Source organism: Mesoplodon densirostris, chromosome 6 (assembly GCF_025265405.1).
Source record: "Mesoplodon densirostris isolate mMesDen1 chromosome 6, mMesDen1 primary haplotype, whole genome shotgun sequence".
In the NCBI taxonomy this organism is placed as follows: domain Eukaryota; kingdom Metazoa; phylum Chordata; class Mammalia; order Artiodactyla; family Ziphiidae; genus Mesoplodon; species Mesoplodon densirostris.
The window spans coordinates 37978172-37990056 of record NC_082666.1 but is presented as its reverse complement, the minus strand read 5'-3'; the positions used below and the strand labels follow the sequence as shown (position 1 = coordinate 37990056).

The following is an 11885-nucleotide window of genomic DNA, read 5'->3' as shown; positions in this document are numbered from 1 at the left end:
CAGGGTTAAGAATTAAGATTTCAAGAGCGTGAGAGGTAGATGGCCAACCAGAGTTCCTAAGGTTCGGTGCCTGTAACTGTTGCCGCCGCTTAAGCCTGCCAAAGCAGTGGTACGGCTGCTGCGCTCGTGTTTGCTACCTCTAGAAACATTCTTGCCAGTAGTGGCGGCAGCGGGACTCAATTACCCCCTTTTTTCACTCTCTCCAGAAGCTCCAGATGGCGTCTTCCGTAGACAACGTGGCCGACAGCACAGAACCAACGGAACGTATGCTTTCCTTCCAAGGGTTAGCTGAGTTGGCACATCAAGAATATCAGGCAGGAGATTTTGAGGCAGCTGAGAGACACTGCATGCAGCTCTGGAGACAAGAGCCAGACAATACTGGTGTACTTTTATTACTTTCATCTATACACTTCCAGTGTCGAAGGCTGGACAGATCTGCCCACTTTAGTACTCTGGCAATTAAACAGAACCCTCTTCTGGCAGAAGCCTATGCGAATTTGGGGAATGTGTACAAGGAAAGAGGGCAGTTGCAGGAAGCAATTGAGCATTACCGGCATGCATTGCGTCTCAAACCAGATTTCATCGATGGTTATATTAACCTGGCAGCCGCTTTGGTAGCAGCAGGCGACATGGAAGGGGCAGTGCAAGCTTACGTCTCTGCTCTTCAGTACAATCCTGATTTGTACTGTGTTTGCAGTGACCTGGGGAAACTGCTCGAAGCCATGGGTGGCTTGGAAGAAGCCAAGGCATGTTATTTGAAAGCAATTGAGATGCAACCGAACTTTGCAGTAGCTTGGAGTAATCTTGGCTGTGTTTTTAATGCACAAGGGAAGATTTGGCTTGCAATTCATCACTTTGAAAAGGCTGTCACCCTTGACCCCAATTTTCTGGATGCTTATATCAATTTAGGAAATGTCTTCAAAGAGGCACGGATTTTTGACAGAGCTGTGGTAGCTTACCTTTGTGCCCTAAGCTTGAGTCCAAATCATGCAGTGGTACATGGCAACCTGGCTTGTGTATACTATGAGCAAGGCCTGATGGATCTGGCAATAGACACCTACAGGCGAGCTATTGAATTGCAACCACATTTCCCTGAAGCTTACTGCAACCTAGCCAACGCTCTCAAAGAGAAGGGCAGTGTTGCTGAAGCAGAAGATTGTTATAATACAGCTCTCCGGCTGTGTCCCACCCATGCAGACTCTCTGAGTAACCTAGCCAATATCAAACTAGAACAGGGAAACATTGAAGAGGCAGTTCGCTTGTATCGTAAAGCATTAGAAGTCTTCCCAGAGTTTGCTATTGCCCATTCAAATTTAGCAAGTGTATTGCAGCAGCAGGGAAAACTGCAGGAAGCTCTGATGCATTATAAGGAGGCTATTCGAATCAGTCCTACCTTTGCTGGGGCCTACTGTAATATGGGAAACACTCTATGGGAGATGCAGGATGTTCAGGGAGCCTTGCAGTGTTATACTCGTGCCATTCAGATCAACCCTGCATTTGCGTGTGCCCACAACAATCTGGCTTCCATTCACAAGGATTCAGGGAATATTCCAGAAGCAATTGCTTCTTATCGCACTGTTCTGAAGCTTCAACCTGATTTTCCTGACGCTTACTGTAATTTGGCTCATTGCCTGCAGGTTGTCTGTGATTGGACAGACTATGATGAGCGAATGAAGAAGTTGGTCAGCATTGTGGCTGACCAGTTGGAGAAGAATAGGTTGCCTTCTGTGCAGCCTCATCATAGTATTCTATATCCTCTTCCTCATGGCTTCAGGAAGGCTATTGCTGAGAGGCATGGGAACCTCTGCTTGGCTAATATAAGTGTCCTTCATAAACCACCGTATGAACATCCAAAAGACTTGAAGCTCAGTGATGGTCGACTGCGTGTAGGATACGTGAGTTCTGACTTTGGGAATCATCCTACTTCCCATCTTATGCAGTCTATTCCAGGAATGCACAATCCTGATAAATTTGAGGTATTCTGTTATGCCCTGAGCCCACATGATGGCACAAACTTCCGAGCGAAGGTGATGGCAGAAGCCAATCATTTCATTGATCTTTCTCAGATTCCATGCAATGGGAAAGCAGCTGATCGAATACATCAAGATGGTATACACATCCTTGTAAATATGAATGGTTATACCAAGGGTGCTCGAAATGAACTCTTTGCTCTCAGGCCAGCTCCTATTCAGGCAATGTGGCTGGGGTACCCTGGGACTAGTGGCGTGCTTTTCATGGATTATATCATCACTGATCAAGAGACTTCACCTGCTGAAGTTGCTGAGCAGTATTCTGAGAAACTGGCATATATGCCCCATACTTTCTTTATTGGTGATCATGCTAATATGTTCCCTCACCTGAAGAAAAAAGCCGTCATTGATTTTAAGTCCAATGGGCACATTTATGACAATCGGATTGTGCTGAATGGCATCGACCTCCAAGCATTTCTTGATAGTCTATCAGATGTGCAAATAGTCAAGATGAAATGTCCTGATGGAGAAGACAGCACAGACAGCAGTAATACAGCTCTTAATATGCCTGTCATTCCTATGAATACTGTTGCAGAAGCAGTTATTGAAATGATTAACAGAGGACAAACTCAGATAACAATTAATGGATTCAGTATTAGCAATGGACTGGCAACTACCCTGATCAGCAATAAGGCTGCCACTGGAGAGGAGGTTCCCCGTACCATTATTGTAACCACACGTTCTCAGTATGGGTTACCGGAAGATGCCATTGTGTACTGTAACTTTAATCAGTTATATAAAATTGACCCATCTACTTTGCAGATGTGGGCAAATATTCTGAAGCGTGTTCCCAATAGTGTACTGTGGCTGTTGCGTTTTCCAGCAGCAGGAGAAGCTAATATTCAACAGTACGCACAAAATATGGACCTTCCCCCGAACCGTATCATTTTTTCACCTGTTGCTCCTAAAGAGGAACATGTTCGGAGAGGCCAGCTGGCTGATGTCTGCTTGGACACTCCACTCTGTAATGGACACACCACAGGGATGGATGTCCTTTGGGCAGGGACCCCCATGGTGACTATGCCAGGAGAGACTCTTGCTTCCCGAGTTGCAGCTTCCCAGCTCACTTGTTTAGGCTGTCTTGAGCTTATTGCTAAAAATAGACAAGAATATGAAGATATAGCTGTGAAACTGGGAACGGATCTAGACTACCTGAAGAAAATTCGTGGCAAAGTCTGGAAGCAGAGAACATCTAGCCCTCTGTTCAACACCAAACAATACACGATGGAACTAGAGCGGCTCTATCTACAGATGTGGGAGCATTATGCAGCTGGCAACAAACCTGATCACATGATTAAGCCTGTTGAAGTCACTGAGTCGGCCTAAATAATGACTGTGTGCACAGGAGAATTACCCCTCTAGCTGAGCCTCAACCTTCTGGGGGATAGGGAACTACTTTTTCAATATCATGTTGCAGATGGGTGACAGACAATGATAAGAAATAGCACAGCCAGACTTGCTTCCTGCATGATCATGATAGGGAGAGACACAAGAGATGGGAAACTGCTGTTGCACAAGGAGTCTCCATAGAATTTTGCAGCCGCCAGGTGTTGCAGAATGCTGGAAGGTCTGACCGTCCTTGCTCTTCCATGGGATGGATGGTTAGTGTGGAAGGGAGACAGAGATTGCCCAGCCGTTTTGGGATTATCATAGACTGATTGAGTCTTCTGAATAAATTTTTTTCTTTATATTTTGCGTATTGGAGCTTTTTCATTTTTTCTGGTACGCGGGCCTCTCACTGTCGTGGCCTCTCCCGTTGCGGAGCACAGGCTCCGGATGCGCAGGGTCAGCGGCCATGGCTCACGTGCCTAGTTGCTCCGCGGCATGTGGGATCTTCCCGGACCAGGGCACGAACCCGTGTACCCTGCATCGGCAGGCGAACTCTCGACCACTGCACCACCCGGGAAGCCCTATTGGAGCTTTTAAAAATGTTTGGTTTCAGGTATTTTTATTCATGTGAAGTGTATATGATTCTCTTGAGATAAGGTTTTAAGCTAAAATATTCCTTGTTTTAGTTTCTGAACTCTACAGATAAATGGGGACTTTGCTGTTGTTGTCTTTTTATAGGTTTTATAAACCACTTGAGCCTATATCAGTCATTTTAGTGTCTGACATAACGTTTGGAACTCTCGGTGCTTTGTTGGTTTGTAGATGATGGCTTCAATTCTTTTTCTGGTCCGTTTCCTTCTTCCCTTCCCCCCACTTTAAAAATTCTCCTGTAACTTGGTTAAGAAAAAACCAAGTCTGATTCAAAACCTCCCAGAGTGTCTCTCTTAAACACATCATCTGGTGCCAAATGAAGATTCTTAGGAGTGCTTATGAATTATGAAGGGCACAGTTGTGGTACTGTCACTGATGATAATAATAATGGATTTTTGGCCTAGAGTTTTGACCTATTTCAACAGTGTTTTACCATTGACTGCCCCTCTATGCTGCTTCCGAAAGTGATAGTGTGTGATAAGATTTTTACTTTCATTTCTAAAGTTTGTTTTTTTAAAAGTGAGTCCTGTTCTTCCTTTTTCTTTCAGCAGAAATGAAATCCCAGGTAAGTATAAGTATTCAACTATTTGATCAGTAAGTCACAGTTATTTCCAGTACATTAAATAACTTTCATCAAAAAACATGTTATAGGTAAAAAGGACCAGCTATGTATAAGATAATTATGTTTCAGAACTTCTAGGGTGTTATATATAATAACTTGTCTTCTGGACGTGGTCTTGAAGCCTTTATGGATTCAGCCTCAGTAGTAGCGAACTGCACTGCTACTTGGTTTGGAGTACAAATTAGACTTTATCCCTCCTGGAGGTTGAGTTTTTGGTATTGAAAACCATAGGAATGAAATTATTGTATTTCAACAAAGGATCGAGGGCTTGAGGCTTAAACAAGCCAACATATGAATATATCTTTTTGTCTTGCTGTACTGCACATGTGCTGTCTAGTAACAGACATTTTGCCTGCTAGTAGTGTTCTAGATTATGTCTCTCCAAAGCGCTGAGGCAGTGCACCTATTCTGTAGTTGCAGCTGATGCCTGAATGTATCCTAGCTGACAAATTATTGATTAATAAGAACTTGAACTTCTGAAAGATTTTAACCAAAATCTGAGCAAGGAGTCTCAAATGTAATTCTTAGCCAGAATTACATGTTAATGAACCATTTAACAGTGTAAATCAAGGAACATCAGTGTAGGGATTTCTTTTCATTTATTTTTTACCTGCTTGAAATATCAGTTAAAGGTTGCCAGCTTGGTTGCAGATGAACGGACGTTTGAAGTTCACCAAACTAATGTGGAATAGGATAATAGACTTCCAATGTCCTCAAGGCTGTGACCTTGCAGCCATTTTACATAGCACATCATCCTCCTATAGGGATGAACCTTTCCCTGGCCCGAAAAGCAGCCACTCCATTGAAGCTTTGCTTATTGTAACAGGCTTTTGTTTCCAGGTAACATGTCTGTGGAAGACTTAATTCTGAATAGAGATATAGATATTACTTGAAACTAATTGTTTTCTCTATCATACTCTGCTTTACCAAAAAAGTAAAACATTTAAATTGTGCTAAGAAACTCAGATGTTGTCTTGCAAACTTTAAACAATAAATGAATGAGTTGCCCTTAAAAAAAAAAAGAATTAAGCAGTTAAGCTGTTGGTCCCACATCAGACAAATTATCCTTATACCTCCTGTCAATATGGTTAACAGAGACTGTTATTTTATTAAACCTTATGATCCCGTGATTCTTTCTTTCATGTTTCAAGGCACAGCAGGTGAGAGAGTGGATTTGTTAAGCTGGGTGGGTTTATCCTTCTTTTATGTGTTCATTCAATTTTATGTTCATTTGCTTATTGTACACATACGGCAATAGAAGCTGCTAAAGCAATCATTGCTTTTCTGCAAAACAACAAGGCACAGAAGCAGATGTCTTACTTCTGAGATTTCTCCCCCCAGGATTATTATGATTAAAGATCCTTTCCCCCCACTCCCTGGAGAGGACAAGGGGCTGCTCGCTGGAGGATTTTTAATGACCTGGGGAAAGGCTCAAATATCCCCCCATTATGGTAATCCACCCCAGGGGCAAACCACACAAGAATATTATGAATTTATTTTCTTTTTCTATCCTTGTAAAGGTAATACTCAGCTCATTAGAATATGAAAACTATACTGTCAAATTTCAGAATTACATGGATGAAGAAAATCACCAAAGTGGCAGCATACTATGTGTGTTATAGCTGTATTGACTATATTGACTATATTAACTATGTTGTGTTAACAATATATTGTATAACTATATATTGAAAAGGCAAAATGCTGTACCTTATTTCAGAGAAAATAATTATGTTGGCAAACCCCAAATTGTACATTGTAGACAGGTCCTAGGAAAAGAAGATTTAATTCATAGTGGATAAGAGGTTAGCTTCTGTTTTCAGCCATGTGCTATTTCAAGAATTCAACATCATGAATAATACAGGATATAAGAGGAATAGTCTAAAGACAGAAAAGCACATTTTGATTAGGAAAGAGAATTTAAGGCTTAAGCCTTTTTTTTAAAGTCTTTTCTTAAGCCTTTTTAAGGAAAACTGCCTTATTACTATGAGATAAGAAAATTGTTTCCTTCTTTCTTTCCTTGCTTTCTTCTTCTTTTTTTTTAACCTTTTTTATTTTGGATATTTGACCTCTAAGCTGAGATGACTGGAAATGCCTCCTCTGGACATCAACCGTTTTGAAAGAATTTTTCCCCCTCCCTAAGGGCTATTTGTCTCTTGGAGGCATTGTCTACATTACTCACCAAGAGGCAAGCATTTGTTCTTGCACTAAATGCTGACATCTCCTGATAAGAGGGAAGCTGCAAAGTAGAAGAATTGAAGGTCAGTATGTTGATATTGGTCTCAAGCGCATTGATGTACATTTGTGTAATGGGGAAGGGGAGTGAAGCTTGAGAGTGGGCCAGTGGGGAGGGGTAAATATTTTGTGATGCTGTCTACCTATGGGCTTATAAAGTTTACAGCTGCATTAGGAGGACAAGCATTACCATTAGCATGAAATGTAGGGCAGACCTCAGTTGCAAAAGCTTCTAGCCATACACATAGGGCAATACGTAAATGATACACCTTATTGCATTCACCCATTCACCCTCCCCTGTTCACGCTAATTGGAAATTTCCATCTATTTCAGAGAAGTACCACAACTATCAATCATTTTCCCTGGCACGAATCTTCCAGGAGGAAGAAAATGGAATACACCTAGCAACAGAGCTCACGGGCACTAGCCCATATGTCTTAGATTTAATATCTGATCACTAGCTGGATTGAAGCCAAGAGGTGGTTCACAAAGTTGCTGCACATTAGAATCACCTGGGGAACTCTGAGACCTCCCCGTGCCCAGGCTCCTCCCTAGACCTACTGAATCAAAATCTCTGGGGCTGGGACCCAGACACCAATGTTTTTCTTAAAAGCTCTTTAGGTAATTCATAGGAGCAGCAAAGCCTGAGAACTAGCCCAATATCGGGAACAAACTTATTTCACACAGATAAAGTGGGGCAATTCATATGTTAAAAGAACATGAATATATATATATATATATATATTTCTTTTTTTCTCTTTATTCTGTTTGTGTTTCAGATAGGCTTTTTTTTTCCTCCTGCAGAAAGCGTTATTGTTTCCATTTGGCCCAAGGCTTGGGAGAGGGCTCCAGGGTGGTTACAAAGCTGCCTAGTGGCCGCAGAGCGGGGCTTCAGGCAGAAGCTCTGACGCCAGAGGGGCTCCTCAGAGGCCGCTGGACTCCAGAGACTCCTGTTTGTGCTATAGGGTGAGCCTTTCAAAGAGATACTCGCCCAGCACAGCCTGCGGACCAGCCAGCCTGCGGAGGTTGGTCAGGTGGTTGCCCATCTTCTTGATGAGTTTCACCTGCTCCTCCAGGAAGCGGCTCTCCAGGAAGTCACAGAGGTGAGAGTCTGCGCGGGCAGAACCCAGGGCGCACAGATCCGATAGTGCCTGGTTCAGGTTCTTCTCCCTAAGAATGGCGGCTTCCACAGTGTCCTGGGTTTTACCCCACTCATCTTGAGAAGGCTTCCGCGCATCCTGGAAGAGGGCACGGCCACAGCACTGGTTTTGCATTTTCAAGAGACGCTGGGCACCCTCACACTTCTCCTCAGCCAGTTGGCGAAAAATGTGGCCCACACTGTCCAGAGTCCCATTGTTGCTGTCGAAATAGAAGCTCGGAGAGAGGTAAGTGTCCACAGATGCATGTTGAACAGGCGGTGGACGGCTGCCTCCACCTCGGTGGAATAATTCTGACGAACCTGGGAACTCGTGGTTGATCAGTGATAAGGAGCTAAGCTCAAAAAATGGTGTTGGCCTGTCCTGGAGGCTGAGAATAGCTGAGTGTCTGATTCCAAAAGCTGCGACAGGAAGAAATGTTGGAGGGTGGTCAGGGGCTGGAGCAAGGAGCGTCCCTGGGTCTGTTCATTCCAAACACTGTTGAAGCAAAAGACAGATCTGCAGGACTGCCAAGCGCACTGCCTCAAATAGGCTTTGATATAAATGAACAAGAAGTCCAAGCAAGGACAAAACTTACCCTTCCTCCCACCAAAATAGCTGGCGATACTAGAATCTCGATCTGGGAAGGGATTCTTCCATTACTTTCTTAACATTCCAAGCCACTAGAGCAGTGGTTCTCAAAGTATGGTCACCTTGTAACCAAGCAGTACCCTATGGGGCCTTCCTAGGACAGACCCATCCACCATATCCTCTATTGTAGTTTCTTTCTGAAGTACTCAGATAATAGTATGTCAGGCATATTCCTTGAGTTTTCAGATGCTAAAAACCACCAGCCAATGGAAGAAATGAACTCCTTGATGATCATGAGCACGTAGCCCCCAGACCTTCTGGCACCTAAGGATGGATAATGTTACCTGCCCTGTGGCCTCAACATCAGCCAATCAGAGGGTTGTGCACGAGCTGATCACATTCGCTGGGACGTCCCTCCCTCACCTGGCCTTTAAAAAGGCTTTGCTGAAATCCTTTGGAGATTTCAGGGTGTTTTGGAACACGGGCCACCCCTCTCCTTGCTCGATCCTGCAATAAACCTTTCTCTGCTCCAGACTCCAGCCTTTAGGTTGGTTTGGCCTCACTGTGCTTCAGGCACACGAACCTGCATTCGGTAACAGCCTGAGCAGCTTTACCAGCGTCCCCTGATAATGTGTCAGATATTCAAGTTTTAGGGCCCTGTCCCAGCCCTATGGAATCAGCAACTCTGGTGGGGCTCAGTGATCTCTGTTATAACAGGCCCTCCAGATGATTTTTATTCACCTTAAAGTTTGAAAATATCTGCATTGTCAGCTGGCCAAAGCGTCCACCAGCAGGTGAAGGGGAGTGGCGCCTGGAAAAGATAGGGAGTAGCCAAGGCAAGTACAGCAGCGTTTGCCGTGGTAGTAATGGAGAATGCCTTTTCTCCACTGGTTGGCACAGACTAGTATCTGGGAGCAGTGGCAGGGTTATTTAGGATGCTTTACATTTCAATGTAGAGTGACCGCTGTCCTGGTTTGCCAGGGACTTCCTCTGTGTGAGCACTTAAAATCTCACCCTGGCAAACCCCTTAGGCCTGGGTTTGAAAAACTTAGGGAATAACATGAAATTTAGGGGAAACATGATCTAGGTTTTGGGCGAGTCACAAGTGCTAATTAAAGCTAAGCAAGTATGGACAACATCTAGCCTTCTTTACCCCTTTGCGGGGAGGTAAATCTGATTGTGTGAAAGGACTTATCGTTAAGAAATCTTTGTAGAAACATCCCCTTCTGCTTAGTCCGCTGGTTCTCAGTTCTGGCTAGACACTGGCATCCTCTGAGGAGATTTAAAATTATTTTATTGGTCTAGGATGACCAACCGTCGGTGTGCAGGTTTCTAAGAAGTGCTTCAGATGATTCTAATGTGCAGCCAAATTTAGGTGCCACTGCTTAAGCCTTTGAACTGCTGCTACATATTTTCAACTCATCTTCCCATGAGAATATACAACTGTAGTTGAGGTTTGTTTTTTTTTTTCTTTTTCTTTTCTTAACTGTCTTATTATTAGATTTACTGTCTTAAATAAGATTGAATGTACAGAAAATCCTGCTAATCCATCTGGTATAGCTGGATCCTTAGAATAATATCATTAAGATATATACCATTTAAGTATTGTGACTGGCCTTTTTTAAATTAACATATGCATTGAATTAGTACGATCTCTTTTGGAGTTGTCACGTTGGGTAGCTATACCTCTAATCTGCTGCCATTGCTAAATATCTGGACACCTCTTATTAGGAATTGCTTTTAAACATCTTTAGGGATTAAAACCAAGATTGCTGTATTATTTGTACTGGGACCACAAAAACCTCACAAAGTTCCCCCGCTGTACCTTCTACCCCCATCTCTAACCCTTGGCAATTTCTAATCTGTTCTCCATCTCCACAGTTTTGTTATTTTAAGAATAATATGTAAACATCATCATGAATTACTTAATCTTTGGAGATTGGCTTTTTAAAAATTTTCCCTCGGCATCATTCCCTTGAAGTTCATTTTAATTTTTGCATATATTAATAATTTGTTTCTTTTTGTTACTCGGTAGTATTCTATCATAAGATTTTATCACAATTTGTTTCAACATTCATCCATTGAAAGACGTTTGGGTAGTTGCCAGTTTTTGGCTGTTATAAATAAAACTGCTCTGAACATTTATGTGTAAGTTTCCGTGGGAACTTAATGAACTTTTTGTTTCTTTTGGATAAATGCTGAAGAGTACAATTACTGCGTTGTAGGGTGAATCTACTTTTAGGATTAAAAGAGACTGTCAAGCTGTTTCTGAGTGGCTAAACCATTTTATTTTCCCACCGGTGATGTGGTATAATTTTTCTATGTACTCGCCAGCATTTGATGTTGTCACTATACTTTAATTTTAGTTATTCTCTGATATCTCATTATGGTCTTAATTTGCATTTCCCTAATGGCTAATGATGTTGAGCATCTTTTCATGTGCTTCTTTGCCATGTGTATATTCTCTTCCATGAAATGTCTGTTCCTGTCTTCTGCCTATTTTCTAGTTGGGTTTTTTTAAGTTGTTTGGAGAGTTCTTTGTATATTATAGATACAAGTCATTTGTCTCATATGGGATTTTCAAATATGTCCCACTGTGTAATTTGAGTTTTCATCCACTTAAAAGGATCTTCTATGAAGCATTTTTAACTCCTTTTGATGAGATCCAATTTATCAGTTTTTGCTTTTATTGATCATACTTTCGGTGTCAAGTCTAAGTATTATTCACCTAGTTCTAGATCCCAAAGATTTTCTCCTATTTTTTTTTCTAAAAATGTCCTGCTTTTACATTTAAGATTATGATCCACTTTGACTTAATTTTTGTGTAAGGTGTGGAGGTTTAGGTTAAGGTTCATTTTTTGTTTGTTTTTGTCGAGGGATGTCCAACTGTTTCAGTACCATTTTTTGAAAAGTCTATTCTTCCTTGACAGCTTTTGCACTGCTGTCAAAAACAAGTTAAATGTGTTTCTGTCAGTCTATTTCTGGGTTCTCTATTCCATTCCATTGATCTGTGTATCTACCCTCCATCATTACTGCAAAATCTTGAAATTGGGTAGATTAATTCCTCCCATTTTAATCTTCCTTTACAAATTGTTTTAGCTATTCTTCAGCCTCTTCTTACCATATAAATCTTAGAATAAGCTTGTCTATATCCACAAAAACCTTGAGGGCATTTTAAGACTAGTTGTGTTAAGCCTCTTAACTTGGGGAGAACTGACATCTTTATTATGTTGTGTTTTCTAATCTATGAACAAGGTATGTCTCCCTATTTGTTTGGGACTTTTAAATTTTTCT

The 11885-nt window shown here is 42.0% G+C and overlaps 2 protein-coding genes across 2 annotated transcripts; one reads left to right on the top strand and one right to left on the bottom strand.

Moving 5' to 3' along the window:
• Positions 1-215: 215 nt before the first annotated feature.
• On the top strand, positions 216-3382 carry LOC132491837 (UDP-N-acetylglucosamine--peptide N-acetylglucosaminyltransferase 110 kDa subunit-like). The gene has a single exon (XM_060100811.1). The coding sequence runs from the start codon at positions 216-218 to the stop codon at positions 3354-3356; it is 3141 nt and encodes a 1046-aa protein (XP_059956794.1). The 3' UTR covers positions 3357-3382.
• Positions 3383-7823: 4441 nt separating this feature from the next.
• Positions 7824-10429, bottom strand: LOC132491618 (ferritin light chain-like). Its single transcript, XM_060100472.1, has 2 exons — positions 10417-10429; positions 7824-8422 (listed from the first exon to the last, which is right to left on the bottom strand). Exons 1-2 carry the CDS (start codon positions 10427-10429, stop codon positions 7824-7826), a joined length of 612 nt encoding a protein of 203 aa, XP_059956455.1.
• Between the last annotated feature and the right edge of the window lie 1456 nt (positions 10430-11885).